Source organism: Vigna unguiculata, chromosome 5, assembly GCF_004118075.2.
Source record: "Vigna unguiculata cultivar IT97K-499-35 chromosome 5, ASM411807v1, whole genome shotgun sequence".
Taxonomy (NCBI): domain Eukaryota; kingdom Viridiplantae; phylum Streptophyta; class Magnoliopsida; order Fabales; family Fabaceae; genus Vigna; species Vigna unguiculata.
In genome coordinates this window covers 14,397,357-14,409,675 of record NC_040283.1, presented here as the reverse complement: position 1 = coordinate 14,409,675, position 12,319 = coordinate 14,397,357, and the positions used below count along the sequence as shown (strand labels likewise).

General features: G+C 28.7%; 1 protein-coding gene across 1 annotated transcript; it reads left to right on the top strand.

Moving 5' to 3' along the window:
- The first annotated feature begins 4,795 nt into the window (after positions 1–4,795).
- LOC114183309 (vesicle-associated membrane protein 722-like) lies at positions 4,796–9,166 on the top strand. The gene is made up of 5 exons (XM_028070283.1): positions 4,796–5,216; positions 8,198–8,339; positions 8,443–8,563; positions 8,634–8,696; positions 8,912–9,166. Exons 1-5 carry the CDS (start codon positions 5,024–5,026, stop codon positions 9,059–9,061), a joined length of 669 nt encoding a protein of 222 aa, XP_027926084.1. The 5' UTR covers positions 4,796–5,023; the 3' UTR covers positions 9,062–9,166.
- Positions 9,167–12,319: the final 3,153 nt, after the last annotated feature.

Below are 12,319 nucleotides of genomic sequence, written 5' to 3'. Positions count from 1 at the left end.
GACGACTCAACCGAACCCGCTGACCCGTCTTGGTTGTCAAGTCGGTTCGGCTCGTCTCTGTCTTCGAGCCCACCTGACTCGTCTAGGTCGTTAGTCCCTTTTGGGTCATCGGATTCGCTCGACCCGTTGATGTCGTCAGGCCCACTCGGGCGATGTGGGTTGTTGGGCTTGATCGACTTATTTGAGTTGTTAAGCCCACTCGACCCGTATGTGTCATTAGGTCATCTTGGTTTGTCTGAATCGTCGAGCCTGCTCGACCCGTTTGTGTCGTCAAGTTGGTCTGATTCATCTGGATCGTCTAGCCAACCCAACCTGTCATGGTTGTCGGGTTTGTCGGGTCCATTTGGAGTTTAGTGAGAAGAATTTCAAATTCCACCTTTTTTTAGGGCATCTGAATTTCTTCTAATTTACCTAATTGAAATACTTCAAAAAAATGCATGCATTTTAAATACTTTTTAATTTCTCTATCCAAACAAAGCATTTCATCACAAAAAATTTCAAATTCTCCAAATAAATGAATCACTCTCTTGAATTGTTTCATCCAAACACACCATTAACTTATATCATGAGCCCAAATTATTTTGGCTCATTTACAATATGACAAGGTTAGAATAATTTTTTCATTTGATCTATTATATTGAGTCGTGCCGCTAGTTTTTGTTTTCCAGTTCTGAGAAAAAATTAACTTACTACTAAGTAATTAAATTGCATAGATATATATTAGAAAAGTGTTTTATTTTTCCAGCTCTTAAATAGAATATTTTTTCTTTTATCAAATCTAAGTCCCGTAGTATTGGGAGAGGAAAGGTGAACATCTCGGTCAAATATTAGATTATATGTGTTAGGACAAGTGATTTTGGTGTATGAATTTGATGAAACAAGTGCATGTGATCATATATGGTTGATGAAGATACATTGATGATCAAGCTAGGGAGGATATGCTATATTTGGAATTGACTTGAAGATCATGAAGTTCGAATTTTGTATTATATTCGTAGACTATATCACATATGATAGATGTTTGTTATCTTGTATGTGCCCTTTTCAATTTGTTAAAAAGGTTTTTAACAGGTTAAAAGGATTAATGCATATAGTTTTTGTATGAATGTATTCAATTAGTTGAATTGTTATTCAATTGATTGATTTCACTTAAGTCAAGTAAAATCAGCAGATTGTATGGACAAATCAACCTGTTGAATTCACTCATGACTAAGCTATATAATTCGATTTTTCAGAGAGTTGAGTAACACTTGAGATTTCTGAGCGTGAAAATTAGTGATAAGAATTTGGAAAACTCCCCCTTTTTGGATTACACAGTTTGTAGCTAGTGTTTAAAGATCTTGATATCTTGGAGCAAAGTTTTGCTTGCTTAAAGCTAGAAGAACATGTGTTTGGTTGGCTAGGGAGAGCCTCCATCAGGTTTGATTGTTCTTGTGCTTCTGTGTGGTTCCTAATGTGATTTCAGGTCTGTAAGGGAGATTCTTACAATGTAGGGGATAAGATTGTGAGATTCAAAAATCTTGGTGTTTTACTTTATACAAAAGTGTACTTTTTGAGGGATTTTGTAAAACTTTTGATATAGTACATGATCAGGCTCAGGTTATCCTAATAAACTGGATGTAGTTCAGATATTGAGTGAACCGGTATAAAAATAAGTGTGTGATCCTCTCTCCCTTATCTTTGTCATCATATAAATCTCAAGAAAATTCATTAAATCAATCTTTGTAAGGTGTGAGTGTGTTTTTACATTATCTGGTAATATCAATAAGTTGAATATATTCATTGGAACGTATCTTGTTTGATAAAGAATGTTGTTTGAGTGAGTTTGGTGCTTTTTACGTTTCTGCATAATTTTCCAGAATATCAGTTGATTGATTTTATCTTTTAATTTGTTGAATCATATTGCATGAACATATTAATCTACTGTTTTTGTTTTTAATCGACTGAAAAGTGTGATTATGCAACAATACATTTCTGGTTTACTGGTCAATTAAATTCACTTTGAAAGGATTTTCAAAAGTTTTAATTGGACATATTTTTTAATACTCAACCAATTCAACCCCCTATCTTGGATTAAAAAGATCTTTTAAATCTATAATATGATGTCACACATTCACGCTGACAACATTATCTTAAATATAATTTACATTGGATAATAAAAAATTAAGATAGTTAATCATGCAAAGACACTCTAAAACTAGACAATCATGTAAACTCTAGGCCCATTCATACTAATATAGGTACTATAAATAGTCATTGTTCACAAGTTACGTCAATAAACTCATTCTACTATATTGGAAGAAGACACGCAAGCGAGAGTTACTGGAAATACTTTAGTCTAAGGAGCATAGGAAGGCAAGAAGGTAAACATGTGTAAGTCACAAGTGCACTTCGGTGCTACTGTGGAGTCAGGACAAATTTATATGCATAGTATCTACTACAAACATGGCAAGCAACGAAAGAGTAATTGAAACCGAAGTACCTGGCCAACAATTTCAACTAAATGGCCATGCTTATGGAGTTAGAGAGAATTAACCAATTTAGAAAAACGTAACATCAAGGAGATGGATGCAGTAAAAGTAAAAAATGCAAAGACGAAGAGGAAGCTAGATGAGAAGGTAGAAGGGAGAAAAAAGTCAACCACAACCTAGTAAGACACATAAATATATTTTGAATTATTATCATGAATATAATAATTAAAATAATTTTTATAATATCATTTTATATTCTTGTTTTTCGAGAATTTAGGTTTAATATGTCTAATAGATTTATGATAAACTCAATTAATTTATGATAAACTCAATCATCTCGATGTGAATTTTTTTTTATCAATTATAAACTATTGTTTTACTATATAAATTAAAGTGTGTTGACGTGAAAGATTTAACGATTATGAAAAAAATAGATGTGTCACTCTAGTGGTTGTTATCGATGGTAATTATCAAGAGAGAACTACAACAGTTTGAATGAATGAATATAAATGTTGTGTTCTTTTTGTATTACTCATTGGCTAAATGGTAATCTAATGTTTTGCAAGAAAAATTTAACAAGTGTATTCAAACCTCCGTCATTTCGTTAATTGTTCCAAGTAAAATATCTATACAAAACAAAACTTGATGAAATTATATGGGACTTGTAAAATAATACATAACGTCTCAAAACCGTTAAATGAACCAAATGCAAATACACAATGCGGCTATTAGCAACTTTCCAAGGCCATTTACTCTACATTGAAGAACCTCTTAATACACAATAAGCGACTATCAACAATCCTCCAAGGCCACTTACTCTGTACTAAGGAATCCCTTAGTACACAATAAGCGGCCATTAATAGCTTTCGAAGGCCGCTTACTATGTACTAAGGAGTCCTTTAATACGCAGTAAGCGGCCATCAACAACCTTGAAAGATCGCTTACTATGTACTAAGGAGTTCTTTAATACGTAGTAAACGATCATTAGCAATCTAACCTTGAAAGACCGCTTACTCTCTACTAAGGAATCCCTTAGTGCACAGTAAGCAGCCTCTAACATCCAACCCTAACCACTCAAATAACTAGGCGGCCCAAGAAGTGTCCAGCCTCTCAAACTCACATGTTCGCTTACCAGATACTGCATACTTAGGATCCCCCATAGAGTATGCGGTATCCATCCTTATTGACTCATAAGCTGCCTACAAGCAATTATTGAGGGTTCTTCTTGTAATTTCACCCACTGTCACTGGATCCAGAAATAATTAAAAGAGGTATTTTTGGCTCAAAAGCCCATGCCAGGTAGGATCCACAAGTAAAAAAAGTTATAAATAACATATTGTTATATACATTGATTACGCATTAAAATATTTTATGAATCTCTAATATCACCCGTGCTAACTTAAGCATTAGAGTGTCTTTTGCAGACATCCTTACACCGTCCTCGGAGGTCCACCAGGATAAGAAGAGACTAATCAAGTTCCAGAGTCATTTAGGAGATTTGTGAAATACAACTTAATCTTATAAAAACACATACATCCACAAACATAACATCACAAGATTATACTTGAATGAATGCGTATTCATTTTAATAATATTTATGTTCTCTTAATTTCTTATATTTAACACCTTTATAAATGTTTTTTATTTGAAATTATATTTTGAAATTCAAATAAATAATTTTACAATTTTAAAATTTAATCTGATCACTGCATTTATCAATAACAACTTTTTAAGTTAGAATGTAAATAGTAAAGGTTAAAATAATAAATTATCACATTCCTGTTTTAAATTTAAATCAATTTTATATTTATAATATAAAGACTCCATTAAATTTAGTCTCACCGCAAATTACCATTTTCGTAAAGCAGTTTTATTTAATTTATTTTAAAAAATTATTATTATTCATTCTATAATATCACTTCATGTTCTACACTTAAATGCAATCTAAATAGATATTCATTTACTAAAAATGATTTTTAATCTATTGTTTATTTATATTAACATTACATTTTTCATTAATCGCACTAGACATTGTTATTATTTAGCTATTTTCAATTTTTCTAATTTTTTTCCCTTTTCAAAAGAAAATTAAAAAAAAAAAACCTGATCCACATTCAGACTCCAAAAATTGCATTATAACAAGTTTTTTTTATTATTATTTGGACAAACTTATTTCAGATTAAATTTCTAAAGTGGTCTAACGTGGTAAATAAAGTTTACCAAGTCCACTTTGGGATATTTTTTTAAAAGGTGTATTCTAGAAAGAAAAGAAAATCTCAAGTTTACGTGTTTATTATATTATAATTTATTGATATCAGAATTGGTTGTTCGTCCGAGAAGGGGGAAGGAAAGAGTCTCGTGTTGCGCCTCGTTCTCTCTGACGTTTCCTTCTCCGTTTCCCAAATTTTGAAGTAAAACCCACACACGCTTTTCCTCCCTCACTTTAAAACCCTTCTTCCACGATCCACAAATATTCAACTCCTTCTCTCTCTCTCTCTCTCTCTCTCTCTGTTTTCCGAGTTGTTAATTTGTTTCCTTCATTGATTGTTCTGATGACGGGGCAGCAATCGCTGATATACAGCTTCGTGGCGCGGGGCACGGTGATTCTGGCGGAGCACACCGACTTCAATGGAAACTTCGCGGAGGTCGCTTTGGACTGTCTTCGCAGGCTCCCTGCTTCCAATTCCAAATTCACCTATAACGCCGATGCTCATACCTTCAACTACCTCAACGATAATGGATTCAGTAATCTCTCTTCCTCCGTAGCTTCTAATGTTTCCACTCCTTCAAGATTTTCATATTTCTGTTATTGTTTTTCAATTCACAATTTTAACTACTTTTAAATTTTTTTGCATGCATATAAGCCTAAACAATTTCAATTAAATAAATTTGAGTTTAATTTTCACTAAATTTTTAAATTAATTAGCGTAAATCACCTTAAATATAATTTTAGACACAGCGTCGTTTAGAATAAGTTCGATAAAGTTAGTTTCCGCAAGCTAGATTTTGGCTTTTAATTAATACTAAATTTAAAAATCTATGTTTTTAAGATAAAAATATATTATTATGTAATTATAAATTTTATTTTGGTAATAAATAATTAATTTTTTATTACATTGTTTATTGTTCCTATTTGTTTTCTAAATATACGACATGCTTTTTTCTATTTAGATAAGTTATTATACTTAAATTAATTTATCTAATAAATATTAATTAAAATTGATTTTTATTTAATTTTTTTATTTTTTAATTGAAATTTTTGTTACACTAAGTTCCTTTTACACTTTTTATATAATATAATTATGTAATGAAGTATTAATTATTTTAATTTTTAATATCAGATATTAGATATATTAAAAAAATATTAAAAATTATGTAATCATTAATATAATCATTAATTTTTGGTATGGAATTAAAAATAATTAATAATAGATAAAAAAATACAGATAAAAGAAGTATAAAAGATAAAAATAGAAAAATCTTAATAAAATAATTTCTAATTTATAAACTAGATAAACAAAAACATTCTAAAATAAACTATTTTGAACTACCTTATAAAACACATTTGTATTTATCAAACTAGTTTATGAGCTAATCATCTAGCACCTACTTTATTATTCTTACTAAATACACTTTTTACAATGATATAAAAATTATATAAATTGAAAATGTATTTAAACTAAATTCTTAAAAAAACAATTATTTTATTATACTTACAATTATTACAATTATTCTTCTTCAAATTTTAGGGAGATTAACTTTCGTTTATTCTATCGTCCTCTCAAGACAAAACAAAAGTCGTGTTTTGTCAATGTAAACAAAATCATAGCATTAACAGCCAGAATTAATTTCATTCATGAAATTAATTATAATTATTATAGAAATTAATAAAGTTATCATATATAAAATCTATAACTAACTAATGACATAAAATCTTAATTATTTCTACATTTTAATTTTTTTTTAGAAAATTATGTATGAATTGAGAATATATATATATATATATATATATATATATATATATATATAATCGTTAAAAGTATTTTTTAGTTACTAAATTTATAAACGAAATTACAATATGTTTCTCTCTTAAATTTTTATACAATTTTATGTTCAAACCTTATTAAATAAATAGATATAATTATTTTAATTTCATAATGATAATTTTGTTATTGCACTTGTCAAAATATGTTTTATACTCATATTTGAGTTGAATAGAAATAACTCGTACATCAACCTAATACATGAAAATTTTTGATGTAATTGGGTTATGATATTGTATTCATTTATTTCTAAGAAATTCAAATTTTGCATAAACATAAAACATATTTAACTTATAATTTATTATATTTTGTAACAATTATCTTAAAAACATATTAATATTAATTATAAAAGTTTTCCGATGAGAAACAGTAAATTTTCAATTCTTTATGTTAATCTTAGAAGTTGTATTCAGTGCAGGTGTCATATCGTACAGGTTGTTTGTTTTTATTTTTCTTTTTCTGTCTGCGGATACTTTGAATTGCTCGGTTAATCTTGGAAACGGTCTTAAGGAAAATTTTAATTTCCATATTTTCATATTGTTGACTCGTCTTCGTTTGTGTTGTATCATATGGACTTTTTAAAATTTTATTTAAAAGTCTAGTACTTTTTATTTTTCTAAAGGTTTGGTTATTATTAGAGTTTTTGTTACTACAGTATCAATAAAAAAATAAGAACACACTTTTCACTAACGTTTTATTATAAAGTAAATTTTATAAGACTTTTACAAAATCTGGGAATCTCACTATTTATTTAATGAATTTTTTTCTTATTTTCTATTTTGTAATAAATGTGAACCTTTTATCAATACAATAGAGTATGTATTACTAATATTTAAAGAATGATTAAAAAAACGTATTTTCTTTTTGGCCTAAACTTCGTAATTTATATTTATTTATATAAAATTAATTCAATCATGACGTGAGACAATTTATGTAACAGAAAAATTATATTTGATTTTGTCCGGTCAATTAAAAGGTAAAATATATTATTGATAGTAGGCTTAAAAATATGTAACATGACTCAATTTAAAAGTAAAATATATTATTTAGTTGAGAAATTAAATAAACTATAGCGACATTCAAACTAATTGAACCATTCTTTATCACTATACTTTACATCGCCGTGCCCCACCCCATATAGTAGTTTTTGATTGCTGATTGTAAAACCTAATTCAATATTCATCACATGTTCGTCTTAATGTATTTGAATTGATGTTAAGTTATTATAAATATTAACATATTACCTAACTGTTCGTCTTAATGCAATTTTTTAGATAAATGTTTAGCTTCATGTTAAAGAACTGACTTAATCTCTAGAATTAATTTTGAATTGAAATAGTTTTAAGTAGCTTTTATACTGAATTAATAATTTTATGCTAAATTTCATTATTGACTATTTTTAGAATAAAATGATTTAAATTGATTGATCTTTCATAAGAGATGAAACATAAGGATATGGTTGTTGCCACAATTTCCAATTCAAATATCTTAAGACATTAAATTTAAGGATATTCATACTTGTATAGTTTAAGAGTAAAGCTTTGGTACTAACATGCATGCTGAAAGTACTTTATTTTAGTAGAATATGGTTAACCTCTACTGAAATTTATGTTTCTAATTTGTACATGTTTCCTTGTGAATTAAACCACAAATAGTTGAACTCACACGATCTATTATTTTTAGCTTACTGTGTTGTGGCAGTGGAATCCGTTGGTCGCCAACTTGCAATGGCATTTCTTGAACGCATCAAGGATGACTTTAGCAAGAGATATGGTGGAGGAAAAGCTGCAACAGCCACTTCTAAAAGCTTAAACAAAGAATTCGGGTACTTATTATGTTTACATTGTTCTGTAAAGCAAATGGGGCCTCCAAGTGTTTGATGAATTGTACTAATAAACAAAGCCTTTAACTGTTGTGTGGGGTTTTAGACCCAAGTTGAAGGAACATATGCAGTACTGCGTGGAACACCCAGAAGAGGTTAGCAAACTAGCGAAAGTGAAAGCTCAGGTTTCTGAAGTCCAACAAGCTATGCGAGCAAACATTGATCAGGTATGTATAGTGTTAAGTTATTGAACCTTCTTTCAAATCATATTTTGCCAATCATTGTGTTATGTCTTAGGTTCTTGATCGTCAAGTGAAAATTGATGTTTTGGTGGACCAAACTGAGAATCTTCGCGATCAGGTACTTTTACATCTTCACACAAATTAAATAAATGTGTATTTGGTTTTCTTAAAGTGGTTGAAGTCTTTTTCACTTATTTTCATCTACTTTGACCAAACCTGTTCCTCGATTTGTTACATGTGATTATCATGGATCATAACTTGCATTAGTCATCTTCACATGTGGAAAAAGATTTGTGGGGTGTAATTGGTATGTAATTTTGTATGGTTTTGCAGGCTGATACTTTCAGGGGAGTCGGAAACCAGTTAAGGAGAAAAATGTGGTATCAGAACATGAAGATAAAGCTTATAGTACTCGCCATCATTATTGCCATCATTCTCATAATTATTCTTTCGGTGTGTAATGGGTTCAATTGTGGTGGATGATACTTACCACTCACCTACAATTCTTATAACTCTGCCACTTTTTGTAATTTAATAACTTGCATCATATTATATCAACATTATATAAAATTTGTTTATTTGATTTGATTGGATTGGCATCATAAGGTTTCATGCGGGGTGTGATGGAAATTTTTTGTAAGATAAATAAAGGAAATTGACCATTTTTAATTTATGAATTCTTCTTATAAAATATCTAATATTTCCTTTGATACAAAAATTTAAGATTGAATATTTATGAGTTATTTTTTATATTATTTAATTTTTTTATTTTTGTGAGACTTCTAATTATATTTAAATTTCGGATAAAAAGTATGAAAACAAATAATGTGTGACATGCCTTGGAAGGTTGACACACATTGGTAGATTTTCTATTGTTTTCAAGCAAAAACACAGATTGAGTGCAGGAGTGGACCTTCGACATGAAAAAGGATAGGGGAGCCACGTCTCCCCCAATTTTTTTTATTTAATTTGTTATATATATTTAAATTATTTACTTATATATTATTATATTATTTATATTAATTTTTAAGTTTTTCTTAAAATATCATACATACTTTTTCTTTTTTTTTATTTTTTTATTTTGTATTTCTATATCTTTTTTTTAATAAATATGTAATACAGTAAAATTGATGAGTTAAAGAATATTTTAGATCAATTAATTTATTTTTTTGAATTGGTTTATTTTGTACTTTCTTTTAAGTATATGTTTTCTTCTTGCATGTGATAAATTTGTCTACTGTATATTAGGTGATGACAAATTCATATTTTTCTAAATAGTGAGAGGTGGTAAATTTATATTAGAAAAATTATGATAAAGAGTAAAATAATTGATTTTTTTAAGAAGAAGATTTATTCATGTACATCAATTATACTTAAAAAATTTCATGATAATCCAAAAATTAAAAACTACGAAAAACAACTATTTAAAATTTAATTTAAAATTTCTGAGAATCCAAATATTATTATTGTATATAATAAATTTTTAAAAAATTTAATTTATCACTCCTATATTTTTTTTTCAAGTTTCGCCATTGATTTGAGTGTATAGATTAATTATGATACATATTTGTTCTAATAATGTATTCAAAGGATAACTTCATTTCAGTTTTTTTCTTTATTTTTTAAAGTATCTCGATGTCAAAACATATTCTACCATTTTAAACCCATTCGATAACAAATTATGTTCATTTTTATTTAATATTTACTTCTTAAAAATACATGTTCATGAATATATTAAGTTTTTAAATATATAATAGTATCTTAAAAATAATTATATTAAATCCTGGGGAGATCATTAATTATTTTATAATTAAACAGATACTAGTTTAAGAAACACTAAGCCTATCAAAGACTATTGAAAAACGTGCTTCTTCATGATATATATATATATATTAAAAAATAATTACATAATAAAATTTAATTAGGATCAGAAGATTTGTATTTCAAATTTTTTTATTATTAAATATTTCTATTTTTCTTATCCACCGTTATTTTGTATTATTAATTAAGTCATTTCATAAATGATCATTAAATAATATTCATAACACCACATTTTATATATATATATATATATATATATATATATATATATATATATATATATATATATATATATATATATATATATATAAACAAGGTAAGTTAATGAAATTTTAATTAATTATATACTCAAATAACATATTAATTCATTTATCCAGTATACAATATACTATCATTCAATCACGATTTATTTTTATTAAGACACTAACATAATATAGACTCAACTTTGAAATAACATGTTTTGAGTTGAATACATATGAAGTCTTGCTTATGGAATATCTGTGCAATGAATTTGAGCAAAAATAGTTATGGTAGTTTCACCCAAAACACATATAATGGATTCAAGCAAACTAGTTGTTGTGGCTCCACCTAACACACATTTACCATGACAAGGTTAATTCCTTAAATCCTTTAGGTCACAACACTTTGTCATACCAGTTTTGCAAAATAGGAACCTCCTTCAACTTTCATAACCTAAACTTCATTCTCTATATGAGTTTGTGGGTTTAGTAGAGCTGGATGACTTCACAACTGGGACTCCTACTCAATACATACTCTAATACTTGACAATGCGACAATTCTCGTTAGAATTATCCACATTCATACAACACATTCATGTATAAGATAAACAAGTCAAATCATTCCATTATGTCATACAAGCTCTTGTTTCAGTCCACCTTCACCCATGATGCATATTATACTTAAATCACATTTCCCCCGGTAGAGTTTTGGCATACAAATTAGGCTCTATTAAACCTAACATTTACCATTACCATAAGATCATCATCCTTCCATTTCATCTAGTCCCATCCATTCAAGAAAAACTTTTATGAAAACCTTTTATTAGTTTCAACTTAGCGCTACCCATTCTCTGCCCAACAAGCCGAGACTCTTAAAGAAAGTCCCACCCAGTTGACAACCAGGCACACCCAACAAAAACAACATAGAGGCTTTTGTTTCAATTAGCGTTCATCACCAAAAGCCAACACTCATTGTCAAGAAGTTGGTGCCCAATGCCAAAGAGCTGACTCTCAGCACCCAAAGCCATTGGAGCTCTTTGGAATTAAATTTTCAAGTGGTGTCCCCAACTATCACTCAATGTTAGAGATATTACATATCTCTTGGTTTTAATTCTATTGATGGAGATATAATATACTTTTTTCTCTTTTATTAGTATCAAATATTATGTATTATGATGATATATTAGGTTTTACTTTTTTCTTTATATCATGAGATATTATACTCTATATATTGAAGAAGTTTCTAATAGATGAATATAAAAGGTAGGAAAGCTTTCTAAGTTACTTTTCATGAAACACCTCTTGTACATATTCTCCCTGCTCATGGCTTATACATATCTAATATGTTATCAGATGAAAAAAAAAACACCTTTCGCATTTACTCATTTCTTATTGATTTCCTACTATGGCGAAGCCTACTTAATTCACCGCCTTCCGCATGTTCTCGTTGACTTTCTCTAGGTTCTCGTAACTTTTTTTTTTTTCAGATTCTTGTCAACTTTCTCCATGTTTTCATGAATTTCTTCGTGTTCTCGTTGACTTTCTCCATGTTCTCGCGACTTTCTCTAAGTTCTCGTCAACTTTCTCTAAGTTCTCAATTTCTCCAGGTTCTCAACTTCTCAAGGTTCTTGACTTCACAAGGTTCTCGACTTCTCAAGGTTCTCAACTTCTCAAAGGCTCT

Excerpts from the sequence above, each read along its gene's own strand:
- LOC114183309 (XM_028070283.1), top strand. The coding sequence starts at position 5,024 with ATGACGGGGCAGCAATCGCTGATATACAGCTTCGTGGCGCGGGGCACG. Across the intron at positions 8,340-8,442 it reads AGCTTAAACAAAGAATTCGG|ACCCAAGTTGAAGGAACATA; the intron begins GTACTTATTATG and ends GTGGGGTTTTAG. Across the intron at positions 8,697-8,911 it reads CTGAGAATCTTCGCGATCAG|GCTGATACTTTCAGGGGAGT; the intron begins GTACTTTTACAT and ends ATGGTTTTGCAG.